The sequence below is a fragment of the Anarhichas minor genome, unplaced genomic scaffold (genome assembly GCF_050575085.1).
Source record: "Anarhichas minor isolate MPS153535 unplaced genomic scaffold, ASM5057508v1 ptg000026l, whole genome shotgun sequence".
Classification (NCBI taxonomy): domain Eukaryota; kingdom Metazoa; phylum Chordata; class Actinopteri; order Perciformes; family Anarhichadidae; genus Anarhichas; species Anarhichas minor.
In genome coordinates, this window is record NW_027466472.1 from 7066148 (window position 1) to 7087082 (window position 20935).

Genomic DNA, 20935 nt, shown 5'->3' on the forward strand with positions numbered 1-20935 from the left:
ATGCCTAGTAATAAAATTCTCTTCCCCTCTGAATATGTAGTCTTGAAGCTGAATTAATGTAATTTTCACTTCTTGCACAACTGGGCTCTCCATTTAGCCTATCCTGTGTAATTGTTACAACCTGCAGGCGGCTCCACGTGTCCTCTGAACCAGTGAGATGCTCTCCCTCTCACCTCAGTGCGGAGTGATTCAGTAGCGAGTAATCATGTGAGTGTATGAGACAGACGCAGAAGGAAATGGAGAGAGAGAGAGAGAGAGAGGAAAAAAAAGACAGAAAAGTGGTAGACGCAAGATAAGACAGAGATAGGGACAGACAGACAAAGTTTCAGCTGCAACTTGAGGACTGATCAATAATTCAGAGCATATGTATCCTCGGTAGAAGAACAAGCCATCTAAAACAAGATGTGAATTAGCTCCATTTAGCATAGTTTGCGTCTTTTACTGGTAGACACAAAAACAAATTTAAAAAAAAATCACACTTATATCCGTGCCTTGAAAAAAACAACACAACATTATGTTGCTCTGTGTGCACTTAAAAGCCAAAAACAGACAGTCACAGGCTCACTAATAAACAGTTTACTCTACAGGACAAAACAGGGTCAGTAGGGCAATGGTACTGTTTGACAGCTACTTTTGCCAGGCTCCCATGTGAATATGAGTCATTTTTTTTGCGTTGCTCTTTGGCAATACAAAGGTTATTTGATCCATGCTTTAATTATGTGCTTGTAAATGGTCCTAGGAAGCCGTATGCCCTGCTTAACATAACAGAACATACATCATTGGGTACACAATTATGCTGCTTCTGTGAGATTACTGAACTGTGCACAAAAATGTACTGTACTACGAGGCTTTTAGCCCACGCAAAAAGTCTACGTTCCCCTGCAACTACTTACCACACATTAGATTAGCAAAGATAACTAGAATAACTATCACAGTTTCCACTTAACAACTTATCTGATAAGACATTCAAACAGTTTCACTATTGATAACATCTTATCAACACACACACACACACACACACATCCATGAGCAGCGAGGTGTGTTTGTGTAATCGATTGTAGCTGTTTAGGCTGTAGTGTTTGGGTCCAACCTGAGAAAAAGTGTAGAAATCATTGCTCTAAGTCTACAAATGCTAGTCCTGTGTGACCACCTGTCACAAGTCCACCTGCCAACAGAGTCACAAACCATGATGTGAAGAAGAGAGGCATATATGATACGCTCCATTCCCACAGGTGTGACCGATTTACTCCATCTGTACGTTTGGTTATTAAAAACCATGATTAAATAAATAGTCCATTCATCCATATGCTTCATCCAGAGAAATGACAAATCCCACTGGGGATAAACAAGCCCCGTCGAAAGCAGTCCTATTTCCTCTCCGCTTGAATAGAGACAACAAACAACAACAACAACAACAACAACAACAACCACCAAACAACATCTAACGAGTTATTATTAACTAAAGGTCGGGAATAATTGCTCCACTAATTAGTACCGTAAATCTAAATGCACAACTGGGTTTAGCAGTCGACGGACTATTCATACAAGTGTGTGTCTGTTTCAACGAGTCCAATGTGTGTGTGGTTTTATGGTCTTTAGTCCGCGACCTGCTCTTATCAGCTGTTCTGGGGAAAGTTTCTCTGTTAATAAAAAAAAATTAAAAAGTTAAGACATTCTCGTCATTCACTTACCTTTATTCAAGTGTTTGCAAAGTGTTCAACTCCACTGAAATAGACTGCCGTTTGTCGCTGAGGTCCGTCAAATAGCCGATAACGTTTTTTTTTTCTCTCACACGGATGAAAAAAGCAGCAACAACTCTCAGAACGGGCAGTGTGTGTGAAGCTAAAGCAAAGGAAGTAAACCACTTCCGCCTGTGCGTTTCAAAATAAATCTATGTATTGACATTCAACGCTGCACCGTTTTATTTTTTAAGGCGAGCAACTATGTTTCCCCGGTGTTTCTATGGCTACATGGATGTGATAAAATTGCTAAAACTTCCGTCCGGGCCGTCATGTGACCACTGAAAAAGCCTGGACAGCCCTGCCTGTTTTCACGCAAATGCCCTTTAACTGTATCCCACTGGCAGGAGTCATAGCGCACACAATGCTATATGTGTAAAGTATTTACCCTCTGCAAATCACAAACTATTGTAAGGACAGTCATAGAAGACATACAGATATTAGCGTTTACGCACAATTAACTACAAGGTACACATTATACTTTACAGTGTATATAAGTCGACCTATATACCTAATTTGTCTTGGAGAGCAAAAAAGTTTGCTAACTCGTTTTATATATAAGAATCAAATTAAATATTTATACATTTTTTTTGATGTTTTATTTGGGGAAATTCACCAGTTACTGATTTACATACTTTGAATCTTAGAAATAACAACACTGTTACTGTAGCATTTAAGCCAAATGAGAGGTGGCTATAATTGCATGGGTTTCAGTCCTTTCCATAATCCCAGCAGGTGGTATGAACAGGTTTATTCTAGTCGGCACTGTGAGCAGGAATAGAAATCATTTGTATGAGAGGTGGTGGGGGTGATGTGGAATTCAGATCAGTGTTAAATCAGACTGGCTGGTGATTTGTTGTAAGGTCCCATAGGAACCAGAAGAGGGCAACCACTCACCATCATGATGTTGAGCCTAGTAGACTATGGAGAGAATTTCAAAGGACTTCAAGTAAAAAAAAAAAAAACACACAATAATAAAGGGGGAAACAGGATTTATAGTAGAAAGAGAATGTTGCATGTAAATAGCCCTTTAATTATTAAAGAGGATTCCTTTGATTGTATTTCAGCCGGAGTGAAGAGTCAGTTCATGAAAGCAATTGAGAGCAAGGGAGGCTGGCATGCAATAAAAGTCATAAGTTAGACTAAATTGAAACCCATAACTTATAATGACGTACCAGGAGACCCCGAACATAAAACATTTATGAATTAAATACATCCCACTTGTGAGTTTGTCATATTCTCCGTCAAACCTTTTTTTTAGAGAGCTGAAGGGGAAATATGCATATTTTGTGGCCTTTGTGTTTCTGTGTGAGTCACAAATATTATTCAATGTGTTCCCTCATGTCCCTCACAGCCAGTCCAAAGACCCAATGAGTAAAAGGGTAATATCTTCAGGAGTCGGGATGAACAATACACTGACTGTGTGACAAGTCAGTGACTCAGTAGTACGTTACTCATTTTACTTCTGACCTCGGCTAAAGATCATGGGACTGTGCCAGAAAGATTAGCTTGGGTAAGGAAGTAGGAAGAAGGAAGGACATAAAAGGTGACAGATGGAAGGAACAGGTGACTAAAAAGGTGAGACGTGGCAGAGAGGAAGCAGGGAGTAAATGTTGAAGATGAATGAGAGGGAGGTGAAAAGAGCAGGAAAGGGAAAGCAAAAGGAGGAACATGAACAAGTTGGAGACTGTAGAGGGGATAGGAAGGTAATAAATGAAGGAAAACAAATGGCTGGATTCAGAAAAAGTAAAAAGAGGAGAGTAAAAAACAAGAGAGTCAGAGGAAGAGAAAACAAGGAGAAGAGGGGAACAGGAGGAGAGGAAAGAACTGAAGAAAAGAGGATGAAAGGAGAAGTGAGGCCTGGATGGGAAGAAGATGAAAGGATGAATTATTAGATGATATAGAGATGGGAGGAGGACACAGAAAAGAAACAAAGACGATGAGACATTGAGCAACAGAGTAGGGGGAGCATACATGAGGTGGAGGGAGAGGGAGTTGGAGAGGAGAGAAGGAGGCGCAGGGCTGGTGATGAGTCATCACCAGACTATCAGCCTTGGTGGGTTCCGCTTGCTGTGTGGGTGGCAGTGTGACACATATGCAGAAACACACACTCAGAGGGATGCCGGCCATCGTGCTGCTTATACGTCTCCTCCTGCTGCGGAGGCAGGCGGGTGGAAGACAATACAGGGATGCCTCTGGGACACGCAGTTCACACACTCGTGCACATGCAGCCCTTTCCTCTGACACACACACACACACACACACACTCACATGCACACAATGGTGATGGCTGAGTGAGAGGTCTCATTAGGACTCTGAGGATGGATGGATGACTATATACAAAGGCAGCTGTATGGAAAGAACACCAGAGCTGTATAGACCTCATGCCTTTTTGCATCACTCGCATACTCTTTCCTTCATCATTCATAATTTATTAGGTGGTGCATATGCAGAGGCGGATGTTGCAAAAAGGGAACTGTCAGAGAGGATGACATGCAAAATAAAAAGAAACATGAGGTTACTGTGTACTATGCAGTGCTATGCTCCTCTTACTGAGGCACTCAGACACAGATAGCTTCATGGACTTTCAAATAATTATCTCATCTTGTGTAGCCAATGTGTTCGATGCGGTCTTTAGCCATACTTACAAGCCATGTTACCGTGTGCCAGTACGTGTTACGCAAGACTAGTGTCATGTCGTCCAATTAACAGAAATTGTAGCCGTTGTACATGTGGTGCATGTACATTATACGGGCTCTTAGTCTGATCCTACACAGGGAAACAGGGGCAGACACCCTGCAATAAGTCACTTCCACTGTGACAGGAAAGCTCTCCTCGCTTTGTCTCCCTTCGGTGCCGAGTCGATCACAGAGTTGCCATGCCAACAGATTGGGGGATTCCTCATTCTCATCCAGGCCACTGCGCACACAAACGCTACACACATGCCGAGTGCATGCAACCATACAAACAAACACACATACACACTTTCCAAGAGTGTAAAACAGTTCATCAATAGGTTGTATGTCATGATGTTTCCCTGTTCTAATCATGGCTGTGTAGTAATCAATGCTCTTGTGTGTGTGTATGTCACCGAAACAATGTGTGAATGGGAGCAGATCAACCATATTTTAGCATCAGCATGCAAACCAGCAGCCTAAGACCCGAGCAAAAGCACTGACGCAAGTAAAACACACGCACACAGAAAAAAAAAGTGACTCAGCTCACCAGTGAAATTTGAAAACCTTTGTAGGAATACGTTTTTAATTTTCAAACTCTACATACATTCATACATCTCTCAATTAGAGTAGCAGACAGTACGTGTGTAAAATCTGTATGTGTGTGTGTGTGTGCGTGTGTGTGTGTGTGTGTGTATGAAAGGGTTGCAGGTTATGGGGTTCCAGCTGCCTTCTGCACACCTGCATATTTATTATGTGCTTACAAGATGTCATGGAGACACATGATGAGTGACAGAGAGACAACATGGGCAGAACGACACTAAGGGTGTGTGTATATATGTCTGAGTGCATAAATGTAGTTTAAATTAATGATGTGTCTCCATATGTGTACTTGCTGTATACATGAGCATTAGGGGGGGGGGTGCACTGAGAGGTTTTCCTACTAGATAGATCGTATACATAACTCGCAGATAAAGGAGTATAATTCTGAAATCCACTGTTCATATTCTGAATGAGAGCTAGTTGTCCACGGTCAGGTTACTCTGTAAACATTTCAACAGTTAATCTTACTGAAAATATATTTTGCTATGATAACCTGCATAGGTCCTGATTAGAAAACTTTGATATCCCTTGGAGGGGCATGAAATATCACTTTCTGATTACAATGAGTATGAGTTTACCGACTTAAAAATAAGTAGCTTCCGGTGCCCCTTGTGAGAGGGTGGGTGTGTATCTGTGAGTGCATCTATGTTGCATGTATGAGGTCATACATTATGTATGCAAGTATGGGATGGAGTTGGTCAAGTATGAGTTTGTCTATGTGCATGATCGGTTACATACATGTGCCTGTTAGTATGCCTGCATGTGCAACAGCATTTGCATACACACATACTTAACATATAGAATCACATATACATAAGTCTAATTGTGGATGTGTATCAGGCATGCTTCTAACCCTGCATTACTGTATGAACACATGACCGTGTGTGTGCGAGTGAGTATGCTTTAGTCGCTGTCTTCTCTCCCCTGGATCTCAGCCAGGCAGCTCTCATCAATATTCTCCAGGCTCTCGGCATGCTGGATGCTGAGCTCAGAGAGCGGGATGCTGGGTAATGTAGTCTGTTCGGGGTAGAGCCAGGGCTTGAAACCAGGGTTGTGTCTCTGCTTCCACTCTGAATACTTCAAACATGCTTTGTTGATCTTCTTCATCGCCTAGAAAGAACAAAATAGATGAACTACACGGGTAAGATCACATTATTTTAATCACAAACGGATTGCTCCATCCCAGGCTGCTCTCCAGAGAATCTTTACCTTATTTCAACAAGTACGCACACACCCTCAAGCAGACAAACTAATACTGAAAACAGAATGTTTCAGGAATGTGTAGGAGAGAATATTGGTTGTTGATTATTCGTTGTATAAATACCTGTGGATTAACACGTCACCAAACAGACAACTCACTCACAGAATCTGTGTTAATCTGCAAAAGACTTACGCGGGGAGCAAGGAAGTGGGAAGACTTGTTGACAACCCACTTGGGTAACGAACCTGCAAAGAGAGACCGAGTGAACAGACGAAGACGGTGAACAGGGTGAGATTGACAGAGAATGAACGTGAGAGAGAAAGAGAATAAAACAGGAGGGTGGGGAAGATATAAAAGAGGGACTTCAAGTTTTCTTTATTACACGTCATGTCATTCAGGATTAAATACGGAGCCAGGCGCCAGAGTGAAATAGATTCTGTCCTTCATGTGGTTACTATGGCGACTCATTTTGACATAAAGGCAGGGGAATGAATCATTCATTAGAACTTTGTGTGAAGCGCCTGGGTGTGTGTTTGTGTACCGGTGTCCTTCAGTCTTCTGTGTGAACTGCTATTTATTCATTACTGTTAAATCTGACCTTGGGTGTGTGTGTGTGTGTGTGTGTGTGTGTGTGTGTGTGTGTGTGTGTGTGTGTGTGTGTGTGTGTGTGTGTGTGTTAGTTACCTCGTGGATCTACCTCGGCCATGTAAGTGAGGGTACAGAGGTTGGTTGGTCCCTGGCTCTGGATCAGGTAGCCAGTCTGATTGGACACCGCTCGCACCTTGTCCTTTTTAGGAGGGTATTTCTGTGGAGACAATAAACAAGGCAAATTTGTGATATTGGGTTATACAAATTAAGTTGAATTGAAATTGAATTGAACGTACAGATGAGGGTTCGTATTGGAATTAACATCCTTATTCAGAGCATGAATGGATCAACCTTGAACAAGAAACCCTATAAAATCTTCTTTAATTTTTTGGAAGCAGATAAGACTCAAAAATCAGGACTTAAAAAAATAAAATCGTGTCTTAAGCTCTTAGTGTCAAATCTGTCAAATGGTTGAAATACTTTGTGCAGGGTAAGCATTAGGATTCTGGAGGTTTTTTTGTTGTTGCTGCCAATCAATCTGATTCTTGTCGTATTTCTGATCCAAATCCAGTCCACACTACTCAGGAGTAAAGGCCGACTATTCCACTGCGGGCTCCTTTGACTACACATCTGAGATTATTATTCATGATGATAAAGTATAGCACTGGTTAGCCAGTACTAATTGGGACAGGCACACCGCAGAGCACTGAAGAACCACAGAGAGCAGCAGTCGGCTAAAGAACCTTTATCAGAGGAAAAATTCATACAACTGATTCATCATTTCTTTACGATTTGACTCACATTTTTAGTGCCTGCACCTCTAGTAGTCGGCTACATTGAAGGAATTTCTGCTGACAATACAATGACAGCTTTCATTACATCTGCAGGTTTCTGGGAAATCAGCGACAACATTATGTTCTGAAGATAATGTAGACAAGAGACGCTAGGATTTAAAGCATTAGACACCGATGAGGCGTCTCTTGACACATCCGCTTTACCAGGAAACTCCATATCTGACCTGATAATCAGTTATAATCAGAAATAAGTTGATCTAAGAACATTTACTTAACTTTGTGTTTTTTGGCTGTTGGTCAGGTGTAACACTTGGGCTCCGGTAACTCACAATGTTATTCTTGACATTTTATATGTTCACCGATGAATTAACACGACATAGAGTAGAGTCTACAGCCACTAGCAGCACTGTGAGGCTGCACTTACTGTAGACAGAGCGGTGTTTGGAACTAAACGCAAACGTCAGCATGCTAACATGCTCATAATGACAATGCTAACTTGCTGATGTCTGGCAAGTACAATGTTTACCATGTTGTTCACCATCTTAGTTTAGCAGGTCAAGCATGCCAATATTTGCACTAATCATAAAGTACAGCTGAGGCTGATGGGAATGTCTATAGTTTTGCAGGTATTGTTAAAACAAATCAAGGTATCACCAAAGTCAGTGGGCTTCATCCTCTGGAGAGAAAATTCCATCCATCCAATAATAGCACTGCCATCCCTGGAGCTATGCTGCTAAAAAAAGTGCTCAATAGATCAACTGCCAGAGTAGTCATTAGCTGTGGCCCTGATATTAATATATATATAGGCCCCTCTTACGAGTTAGACAGTTACTACGGGGAAGTGGCAGATGGCTCTCAAAGGATGATTGCTGAAAAATGGTCCAAATATAAAGACAGAAAAAACAGTTATTTACCACGTGTAAGAAAACAGATTCATTTAGAGTCAAACACAGTATAAAAAGGACTGACTCCTGGAGGTGGACGTGTAAACTCAGCACTCCACTAAAGATCCCCTTAAGCTGCACTCCACAGGTCAGGCTCTCGACTTCTAGTGGTAATCAGACACACAGCCATGCCCACACACACACAGAACACACACACATAACGTCTATTATGTTCGTAACCACTTGTTGATGCAGGAATGCGGAAGGCGTAAGTCAACAGCTGAGAGTCACATGAGACGTCTTATCCTTTTGTAAACATTATATTAGCGAGCAAAACTGAGAAACAGAAACAAAGACAGGAGTACAGACAGAAACGCAAGAGAGCCAGAGAAGAAACGAAAATGAAACGAGGCAGAAAAGACAGGAAGTCAGATTGAGAGATGTTCAACTGAAACAATTACTTGGTTTATTAGTTGATTGTCAGAAAATAATCGGCAACTATAGTGAAAATTGCTTCATCAATAGAGTAATGCAGCTTTGCAATTGTGAGGATTTGCTGCTTTCCTTTGTCTCATCGGATAGTAAACTGAATTTATTTTTAGAACTCTGCGAAAACATTTTAAATATTTCTGACATTTTGTACACCGAACAATAGATTAGCTGAAAAAAAAAAATCGGAAGATGAATTGATAATGAAACTAAACGGTTGCTGCGGCCCCAGAGAGAGGTGATGAGTACAATCTTTCACACAGGAGAGTTATTGTACTTCTTCCTCCTCCTCTTCCTCATACAGCCAAAGAAAAAGGCATCTGGCCAGATTCCAAACCCAAAGTCACTCAGCGTTCTCTAATCAGTCTGTTTGCTTTACTGGCCTTTGGCATTCAAATTACTCTAGTTCTTAAAAAGCAAGACTGGAAGCTGAAGTAAGAACACAACGTATTCAACAGAATCACATTAACTACCCTACACTTAAAGTGAAGCAGTGCCAGCACACAGTATATCAATCATTCTCCCAGTTAAAAGCAGGAGGTATGAGCGTGCTCTCTCTTTGGAAAGGTGGCCAAACGCTCTTTACTTCCTGGATGCCGTGGTAGTCTTAAATGACACACACACACACACACACACACACACACACACACACACACACACACACACACACACACACACACACACACACACACACACACACACACACACACACACACACACACACACACACACACACACACACACACACACACACACACACACACACACACACACACACACACACACACACACACACACACCTTTATATTGCCGCCTCTCCACAAATATTTAAGGACTTCTTATAATCCAGCGCAACGCCCTTAAGCTCGCTAAACTGGATCAACATTTGTGTCGGCTCACCGACTCAATGTGCACGCATTTCAAAACGGGTCATGCACCTTTGAACACATATGTACAGAGTACTGAAGGGGTGAATGAGCAGGGCCCCAGCTGAGCATGTGTAAGCTCTGTACATAAGTGTATGTGTGTGTGTGTGTGTGTGTGTGTGTGTGTGTGTGTGTGCGCGCACTCACGGCATGTTTGACAGAGTAGTTCATGATGATGTAATCTTTCCCCATTGACAGCCAGGAGCGAAGCGTGATGACATCGCGGTTCCGAAGAGGACTTGGACATGTCCCTGTTAACATACAAGAGCAATCTGATGAACAAAACATTGGACTGGAGATCAATGGGCACTTTGTGTGTGTCTCTCTGCTTCCATTCACAGCCCCAAATCATATTAGTGTCAAATGAGTGCTTTGTGTGAACAGCTTATGTTTACGCTCGAGTGTGGGACATACACGAGTAGTAACCAACGTCCGCATTGGCTGTAAGTTTCCCGATATCGAAGGTCTCGATGACGTTTGTGTCCCATTTCTTTCTGTATTCAATGTCATGGAGAACGTCATACATGGTCTCAGCTGACACGTCCTTGCACACCATCCGACACTGAGAAAGAGAGACAGAAAAGAAAGGGACAGAATGATTATTTTTAGGCAGTAAAGAAAATGTACCGAGCTGACATAAATGAACCATAGACTAATCCAGATTTACTGAGTTTACCATACATAACGCATGGAACATTTTAGAGCTCATACGATTTTAATGAAGCTGCATCCCATAAACGCACAGTAAAGTAGAGCTGCAGTTTGTCGCTACTCATGCCGACAAAGGTGGGTGTGAAACAAACACAAACGCATCAAAGACGAGCACACAATTCCACATCCGTATTAATCTGGTGTGCAAAAAGAACAAATAAATCCACACACACTCAGGTGTGTATGTGTGTGTGTTACTTTCAAACTAACTGCGGGCATAAATGACATGTAAATTATTAGACATAAGATGATCAGAGTATATCAGTGTCAGCGATCGAGACTGTGTGTGTGTGTGTGTGTGTGTGTGTGTGTGTGTGTGAGAGAGAGACAGAAGGAGAAAGACAAAATTAGGATTAGCATTAAGAGAAAAGCCACTGATGACCTATAAGCCATTACTTGACCTGAGCTCTTAGATGGTAAACAATACAGTCACTATAGGATCGACACACACACACACACACACACACACACACACACACACACACACACACACACACACACACACACACACACACACACACACACACACACACACACACACACACACACACACACACACACACACACACACACACACACACACACACACACACACACACACACACACACACACACACACACACACACACACACACACACACACACACACACACACAAACGCAGTCTGTCAAATGGTTTGTGAAGGTAACAGCAGGGAGTGATTTTTAGAGGCCATAAACATCCTAAAATCTACTTTAAAAACAACCTTCACATACATTATATGGATACATTTCAAAGCAACATTCTTACTTGTTGATTTGAAACAAGTATGATGTAGTCGTGTATCACGGCCTATAATGAAACCATAGGGACTGCTGCCTATGTCACCTTTGGAGTAGATGACACTGTACATACACCCTGTGTAAAGAGAGGTCTGCAGCCCTTGAGTAAAGCCGTTACTACAGTTACAATTGCCAGGGGGAATCAGTCTTAATAATAACAACAAAGAAGGACAGAACAATGGAGGATGAGAGACACAAAGAACAAGCGTGAAAGGCTAAGAGGGCCGAAAAAGAAAAACAGAGCTAGAGGAGAGTGAATGAGAAAGAAATGGACTGCAGGTAGTTGTCTGATCCAGGCGATTTTAACTCCCATTACGAATCAGCCCTGGAGGGTTAAAACTCTATCTGCACTATCTTCCTCCCCTTGATTCCTGAGGGCTTAATTAAAGAAAATGATCACCAACTTCATTCTACATTTGGCTGTACAGCTCTCTTTGGTGGACTTGGCATTTTAAAAATTGTTATCTGAAGTGCTCATTCAGATATGGATCTACAAAGTCCTTTAATTCAATTACATTCTGTCATATGAAAGAGTAACATGACATGGCTACGGGTCTAGCGCCATGTTAGCAGCTGTGAGACTGTATTTAGCCACAGCGGTGCTAACATCAGCATGCTGCTGATTATAATGTTTAACATCTTAGTGTAGCATATTAGCATGCAAAGCATTTGCTTACTAATGGTACTGACAGACACACTGAAAAGGCACCATTTCAGAAAGACCCAAATGAAGTGAAGTAAATTGTCCTGAGACCAGATATCATTTTAAATCTCAACATCCCATTTTGGCTTCCAACCCACTTATTCAAGAAATTGAATTTACTACCTCTAAATCCAAATTGGAAATGCATGACAACATGAGAGCTATGCCTACTTGTTGCTGCTGTCAAATTCAATTTAATATATATATATATATATATATATATATATATATATATATATATATATATATATATATCTAAATTAAAATGCCATCTCTTCACTGAGAACAAGGAAATGTAGATTGGGTTCAGAGACTGATGTATGATTTTAAGGTCAGAGAGTGGTAATTATAATATGGACAGAAACTTTTTTTTTTTTTTTTTTTTTAAATGTCACGTTAGACTCCTTACTTTAGTTGAGTATTTCCATTTTATATATTTTTATATGACAGCTAAAGCTGCATGTGATCAACTAATATATACATTGTTATAGATTCATTTATCCAAGACTCGTAGGCCCCGAGGTACACCTGGACAATCCCACACAATTCTGCCATAAAGTCTATTTTTATGGTGCCTTTAACAACAACAACACTAGCTGAGGCCTTGATGCTAAAACATACAGTATAATTGAATTAACCCCTCCATATGACAGCCTAAAAGAAGAATTGTCTCGCAAAGTCAGACCGATCTCCACAAACTGTGTCTGCACTAAAAAACAAAAGGTCTGGCTGCACACATTGTTATTCTGCTGTACGGGAAATAACTCTGTTATTATTTAGAACTGACATGGCTCTTTATACTGTACACCAAATGCATAAAGTCATCGAAATCAAGTGAATCGTGACCAGGTACAGAATAAGAACGTGGCTTACTTACATACACACGTAAATAATTATTATACTATTTCTAAATAATGAGTACTTTTAAGTGTAATTTCTTGTTAAAACTTCTATACTTTACTTAAGAATCATTTTGAATGCAGGACTTTGGAGTATAAAAACTTTTAAGTAAGTAAAGTTTCCGGCACTGTTTTCAAGAAACCAGAACATGGAGGAGGAAGATTACAAAGACGAGCTCATCGACTGTTCAAACGTCGGTAGTCATCCGATACTGATGTGCCTGAACTAATTCATTGTCGGTCTATTGAATACAATAGTTAAAACTTTTCACATGTATTCTGTTATTATCCAGAGATGACTCTGAGCATTAAGAGAGGGAGTGTGGGGTACAGAATGAGGGGATGACTGCAGATTGACATTACAGGGAAACAATAATGCATTATGAGTCCTGCTGATGCTTAGCTTGTTACATAATTAAAGGCTTATTTCTTACTCTCCACCAAGAACTCTCCACACTGGAAGTACAATCACACATACAGTATGATGGGATTTTCAAACTAGACTGTGCCAAAGCACTCAGCAGAAAAAAAAGAACAGATACTGCAATGTATTATATCTACAGAAGGCAACCATACGTAAATAATGATCTTATATTTGATATCCATGTGTAGACAGAATGGAGAGGACTCGCAGGTCACAAAAGACCAGGGAGAATAATGAATGTGTTGTGTTCACAGGCAAACTGAAACAGGAGTAGGAAGAAGAAGCAAAACCCAAATGAAAAGGCAAAAGAAGAGAACTGTGGGGAGCAGAAGGCATTCAGTGCAGAATGCAGACCTACAGCCAGCTAAGTACATGTGTGCTTAATTCTATTACACACTAATTCAGTGAAGTCAACAGATGAAGCAAGGAGACGGAGATAGAGGCGGGTGAAAGGGAGTTCAGAGAGATAAAGCAGAGACGGAGGGAGACAAAAAGGCAGACAAGTAGGTACACGAACAATACGTGTGTGTGTATGGTTTGGTGAGTCTTTTCTGCATGCCAGGTCCGAGTCCACACTGCGCCCACTGCCCACGCAGAACACCCATGACCTCCGACCTTTCCACATCCAACCCACACCACCTACTACTCCTTCTCTTCCTTATTCCCTGTCTCACCAAATCTTCTTCTCTATCCGCCACCGTCTTCCATCCCTCGCTCTGTACTCTCATCGTTTGCTCCTCTGGGTGGTGATGCATGATTGCAGAAGACAATTATGAACACAAAAAAAATAAAGAAAATGGAAGAGTGGGTAACGTGTGATTCACAGCTGGGCTTCCCTGTGTGTCAGTAGTGAGAAAGCAAACCCAGGAGTCTCCAGTATATGTATATACGTGTGTGTGTGTGTGTGTGTATGGCAGAGATGCAGTTTGTCAAACTATTGCAGTAACCAAAAACCACCGACACACTAACACACACCCATTGTGCATTGAGTCATGTGCTGACAAATGATATGATGGGAAGGCTACTGTTATTACACTGTGATACCAAAAGTTATTATAGATGAACATGACAAGGATAATGGCGATAATGGGGCTGATGATAATTAGGTTGCTAATGATAATGATTGCCAGACTGTTCCCTCTCTCTCAGGTTTGGATAAATATATATATTACTGCTATTCATGCTCAACACTGACATTAATCATTCAAAATGCATCAGCAAAGATGCATCCTTTTATTTCGTCTATAAATAGAAGCGCAGTATCTGTGGCACCGCTGCATGCCCCTACCCTTACCCACACTCACACACATCTATAAGCATGATCTATACACACCATCAGCCTCATTAACACACAACTACAATTACGTCACCATTTTGTGAGGAGAAATAAATAAATAAATAAAGCTCCTGTCTTATTTACATAAAGATAAAGTGGCAGGTATAGATAGGAGCCCCATTCAAACTCCAAATGTGTGTCCATGTGCACTTTCTACTTGTCTCTGTTTGCTGAGCTGTCCCGAGGAAACACACCTGTCCTTAACCACTGCACGCACACACAAACACACACACGTATTACCCAGCTGATGCAGGCATGATACACCTCTCCTTCTGCACACAAATTAGACCATTTTACACTCTCCTGATTGGCCCGTTCACCCCATACACGCACACACACAAGACCCAGCTTCACAGGTAAAAGATACAGTAGATAGATGGGGGCTGGGAAAATCCCTCTGCTGCTGTGGCTCCTGCACACCCATATGGACACAGACACACACCCATTCATGCACACACTCCACTTTATTTAACAAAGTAAACACCTGGTGGCTCGCTCACGCTCCTTGGACCCGGATATACCAGCAGGAAGACACACACACACACACACACGTTTACATACTTGTTTACACAGAGGGCAATGTATCCCAGAGTAAAATTACAGTAATCACAATTCAGAAAGATCAGAAAGTCCTGCACAGGTCGGAAAAGTAGAAGCAACCTCCCAAAAACTGTCAGCTGTGAAGCTAAATCGGTCTTAAAGTGAAAGTGACAACACTTTAGGAGATTTAGGAGATTTGAGCCAGTTGAGCTCTAAATTGCCAGTCAGTCAGGCGTGAGGCTAAGGGGAGACTGTAGGATGAAAATCTTTCACTTTTTTTTTTTCCCAAGTAGTTATATATGACCTAAGTATATATGTATGAATGGACTCTAAGTAGCTTTTTATACATTGACACATTATTCATCCCCGTAATTTTCTTCAAATAACTGATAATCTCAATGATAAAGGAGCTTAAAATTGCATTAAACTGTCACTTTTTATCTTAACGTGTGCAAACTTCTTTAATCATCTAGTATTCATGTATGTTTATGCCACAAATGTGCTGAATTAATTTTGTTCCCATGGGTCTCTGTCCAGGAACACTAACGAATCATTATTAATGACGAGATCAAATATAACGTGTTAGATGGTACACAGCAGTTTTTCCATGGCTTAAAGTGACACAGCCATTCCTGATGACGCCTCCACATCGACTCCCAAGACAAACATTCACATTCGAGATAAACTGCCACGACTGCTATTTGACTAGATAGGGAAGCACTTTCACATTAGCTTACTTAAACAATGATCAGAGCTACATTTGTTTCCACCTACTGCAACTTGTGTTACTGTATTCATGTCAAACTGTCCTCTAATGCAGTTCTAGGGCTGGCTAACTGGTAGGTATTAAAATACCTACAAATAATGACAAACGACCATCACAAGTTACCAAAATAATGTCTTTAACCTTAATATTGTCAGTTATATTGTCTCCTGCACTATTTCAGCTCTTCTTCACTTCCCCGTGATGTGTTAAATTAATGACACATTGTATGCAGAACTAACTCCAAGTCAACAAAGTAAGCTGAAATCTTATCCTCAACACTACCTAATACAACTGCTTTAGAGATTTGAAAATAGTTTCACTGCCAGAGGTTAATGGCATCTACTCCCCTGAGAAGAGAACCTGAGTCCTGAGGCTGTCACTTCTCTATACCGGGGATTTCTCATAGTGTGCATCAGGCACAAATTCACAACCCAGCCACTGTACACATTTATAAATAGATGAGTGGATCTAACACAGGATGTGTTCACTAAACAGTGACATTGAAAAAAAGTTGCATGCTGCAGGCTTTACAGTTGCACTGTCAGCATTACTTCGGGACTATTAACTAAACCCATTTGTTTGTGTGATTATAAAAAAAAAAAGGGACAACATATAATATGCCACGTCATCTGAATACATTTCTTTGAAATGCAATGAGCTGTTAGAGGGTTGTAGAAGCCTCTGCAACTACCATGCAGCAAAAAAGGAGCAGTTAAAGCATGTCAGCAGTTTTAATCATATGGGAATTTAGAAAAGGCAGTTCCCTGCCAGCCCGATTACACAGCACTGCTTCTTTATTTCCTCCTCCCAATAGAAAATGAGCATACAGATCAAATGTAGACTTTGTTTTAACATATGCTGAGGACTTCCCCTATTTTCTGTTTCGTCCCTGTGCGGAGGTGAAACAGTCTCACCTTGATTTTGTGGATGGACTTCCCCTCCTCGAGACCCTGGGTCCACACCGTGATGTCCCCCTTGCTGTGGTTTGTGCTCCAGCCTTCCTCGCACAGACACTCCGCCTTAAAGCTGGCAAACGCCCGGTCGTCCGGGATGGTCACGGTGCGTCCAGACATGGCTCGTTACCGGGGGAAAGGGAGGAGGGGGGAGGAGGAGGAGGAGAAGAGAGAGGGGCTCTAGGAGACTCCTGTTGGGCCCGGAGGAGGCACGGTGAGCCGGGGGAGAATGAAGAGAAGCAGAGACGCCAGCCACTCGTGTACTCCTCTTCTGTGGGAATAATTTGTCTGATTCAATTTCCTCCTTGCAAGAAGCTTTTTGCGGGCTGCACCGCGTCTTGTGATGACCAGTGTAGTGCGCGTGTATGTGTGCGCGTTCAGGGAGGTGCAACAACCGCAGTCCAGCCTGTACAAACTAATGAAACAGAGGTGAATAAAGCGCAGTCTAGCACAGGTGAGAGGACACACACACACACACAAAGGAATGCAAAGAAGTGTCAAAACGAATGCGGCTTTTAGTTGATCCCGGTGGTTGAATAAGTTTCAGCTCGGTTAGGCAGTCCTCAGAAACAGCCGCACTTCAGACGAACCATATGTTTCTGTTTCCGCACGTCTCTCCGTTTCTCTATCTCTGTGTCTCCCTCTCTATCTGTCTACTCCTCTGTGTTTATTTCTCTCTCTCTCTCTCTCTCTCTGGTGAAGTCTTGCGTGAGCTTGCGATCATTTGCGGCGGTTCTCCATCGCTGCGTCGCTGCTGTGGCAGGTGGTGGAGGAGATGCGGTGAGAAATAAGAGGAAGAGAGGGATGTGAGTGGGGGAGAGAGGGAGGGAGGGGTGGAGAAATCAGGCTGCACAGGCAAGCGACGCAGTTACACAGTGGAAACGCCTCCCTGTGCTGCCTTCAGGTGCTCCTCGTAAAGCTCTCAGCTATGCCCTGTCAAGATATTTTGTTCTTTGTATTTGTAAAGTTACAGCTGAATGAAAACTTGCAATAAATAGTACTATCCATACTTATATTTATTTAATGTGGTTAATTTGACCCTATTTAAAAAGACACAAGGGCTGAAAAATATCCTGAAAACAGCTGGCCATTAAGACATGTAATGCCACATCTGTATGGGCAAGGCCAGAGTTTATAACTTGTTGTTGGCTTACAGACTGTATAGTCTATCTGCAGCTGGTCAAAACTGTTTTTGTATTGTCTTTGTTTGTTTCACTCAACAATTGAAAGTGCTTCACGTTGTTGTTCGTCCTGGCTGTTTTGAATCACTCACGCGTGATGAAAAGCTTAAGAGTTATGGAGCATTATGATTAGCTTGACCTCTTTAGCCAATTAACGTTAATCAGAAACAGATGGTAACATTCCGGTAACGTTACTCTACTATTACCTGTTACACAAGAAGTAGCCTACAGATACTTAGTTATATTATGTTCACATCAAATTAAGTTTGATAAGCCTATTTCGTATCATAATAATTTGGTTGTACCAACAGTAATGTGACAGTGGTGTAAGGAACTCATCAAACTAGTGGTATAAAACTGTTTCTTCCTGCACAAGTTATGGAAGATCACAACATTGGCGCTGGAGAAAAGATCACACCAGCCAACAGATGAAAGTGTAGCGCAACCTTTGAAAGCAGATCTGTAATGAAAGTTCAGCAACACGCTCACACTTGGTACATGTTTGATCTGTTGAATAGCAGGACAGAGAATAGGCCTATGGATCATTTCATGTCATAAGAGTTGTGTGGTCTGACATTTCCAAGTTGTGGGAACAACACTGACCGGTCACAAACTATCTACAGTTTAAACATGCAATAAACTCCTGTATGGTCACCCTGTTTGTTCGTCGTTTTCATATTGCCGACAGTATTTGAACGCAACCCGCGCTATCACACCACGCACACGCACTTTTTTTGTGTGCAAACTAGTTAGTTCAGGTAGCAGCGGGGGCGCGCCTGGCTCCTGTAGGCTGACGTGTAGCCTATTTGGAAGTCGTTCACTTTTCGGGTCATGCTTCCTTGTGAACTGTTCATTACCGCATCAAGTAACACGAGGTATAAACTCGCATAGTGAGAACTACACCCATTTAAATGTGTTATCATGCAATATGTTTGGAAGTGTCACTGTGTTATTCCCTCACTCTGCTTGCCTTTTTTGTTTCCATCTTTTTTTCACTCACTCATTTTCTGTCCCATCGCTCTCCCTCCTTTCATCTTGGAGTGTGTAAGCCCATTATCGGCCTCCTTCACTCAATTTGATCTGTGGGTGTTCTCACGACATCTTGAGGCTCAAATAACCTAAAGTGGAACACCTTACATTTTCTTAGAACCACACATTTGTGTAAAGATAGAAAACAAGGATAGGCCATGCAAGTTTTTTATGTGCAGAAATGTTTCATTTTGTGGTGGTAGCCTACTGTACACCCCTGTGATCCCCTTCACTCTCTCTCTTTGCACAGATGTAAAACAGCTTTTTTTTTGTCACTGAAACTGTCTTTTGAATAAACATTATGAATAAAACCCTGTAATAGCACCAAGTTTTCCATTGCTGACCGTGACCTCTGACCCAATGAGAGAGGCGAGTGAGAGGGGACTTTTATCAAAACATTAAACATGCAAACTATTTAGTATGTCTGAAACAGTGGTTCCCAAACTGGAGGGGCCATTGCTGACCAGCAGACAACCCACATTGATATTTAGATTTAGGGAGTGCTGGTAAAAGTGCTAGTGGATTTATGATGGCAGAGCATGATGTCCTAAATGATTGATGTCTGGTGAGCCACATTAAGCTTATTGCCAGCACTCAACATCTAATAAATTACAACCTATGCTTGTATATGTCAGATTGGTTTTACTTGTATTGTAGTCACACGAAAGTGGCATTCACTTTTTTCCTAGAATACACTGCATCATTAGAGGAAACCTCATCGAATGCAAGTAGGTGTCGGCTAGATGAAAACACCACCCAGTAGTACCATCAGATTTTGGCATTCCTGCAACTAAATAAAAATGGTATTGCTTTGATTTACTGATATACCATTGCTTTAAAAGGTCGAATGATACCTTTCTTCATTGATGTCTGCTGCAGCATCACATTTCTAGAATAACATTCACAAAAACCAAAAGAACATGCTCTCAAAATGCACTTTCACTGTGATTTTAAAGACAAGCAATTCTGTAAACAATGCTGCTTTTGTAGTCAGGTGTGTGTGTGTGTGTGTGTGTTTACTCATACTAGAACAATTTGAATAATTTCCAGTCCATCAGGTTTTCCACAATGATTTCCCCACAGTTATCCTTTGTTCTATCTTTTGCAGTCACAACAATGCAGATCACGTCCAAAGAAAACCCCACATCCCCAGCTAAGTGTGTGCACTTTGGTGAGGAAGGTATATCAAGAATATATCATACAGTGTATCTTATGCTCTCCAGCCATCCTTGAATGCTTGGGGAGAGGGATTGTGAGACAGACAGGCCCACTCAAACGAGATAAAAGGACTGAGTCACACGAGAGATAAGAAAAGAAGAATGAATTAAAGAATGATTTGATAGTTTTGCACATGATTTCTAATGGGATTGACATTACATTTCACCAACATGTGTCCCATTGAGAAAATTAACCTCAGTAAACTAGCATGTGATGTGATCGTGTTGCAATGTCTACACAACTTTGAAGGCTGTGTTTACCTTTTAAAGACTACTCTCTCCTCTCGGTCTACAATTGTGTTGGCATTCTCTTAATTGAATGACAATTACCGATTTATCCAGCTGTTCTCCATAATGTCACAAACTGAGGCGATGACATTTGCCTGCAACAGCATGTGTACTTCGGCCTCCATCAGCCCTGTGCTTTGATGCCATCTGGCGGCCGTGGTGAACTAT

At 41.6% G+C, this 20935-nt stretch overlaps 2 protein-coding genes across 7 annotated transcripts in view; both read right to left on the bottom strand.

Annotated features, from left to right (window-relative positions):
• Positions 1 to 1822, bottom strand: part of arap1 (ArfGAP with RhoGAP domain, ankyrin repeat and PH domain 1) — a 42295-nt gene extending 40473 nt beyond the window's left edge. For 5 of the 6 annotated variants that reach the window (XM_076099960.1, XM_076099961.1, XM_076099953.1 and 2 more), the window contains exon 1: positions 1692 to 1822. The gene's annotated coding sequence lies outside the window, so the exon portion shown is untranslated. The remainder of the gene's footprint in view (positions 1 to 1691) is intronic. The other variant, XM_076099954.1, reaches the window with a different exon arrangement.
• Positions 1823 to 4967: 3145 nt separating this feature from the next.
• On the bottom strand, positions 4968 to 17855 carry stard10 (StAR related lipid transfer domain containing 10). Its single transcript, XM_076100967.1, has 6 exons — positions 17014 to 17855; positions 10314 to 10461; positions 10047 to 10150; positions 6903 to 7023; positions 6411 to 6463; positions 4968 to 6127 (listed from the first exon to the last, which is right to left on the bottom strand). Exons 1-6 carry the CDS (start codon positions 17170 to 17172, stop codon positions 5921 to 5923), a joined length of 792 nt encoding a protein of 263 aa, XP_075957082.1. The 5' UTR covers positions 17173 to 17855; the 3' UTR covers positions 4968 to 5920.
• Between the last annotated feature and the right edge of the window lie 3080 nt (positions 17856 to 20935).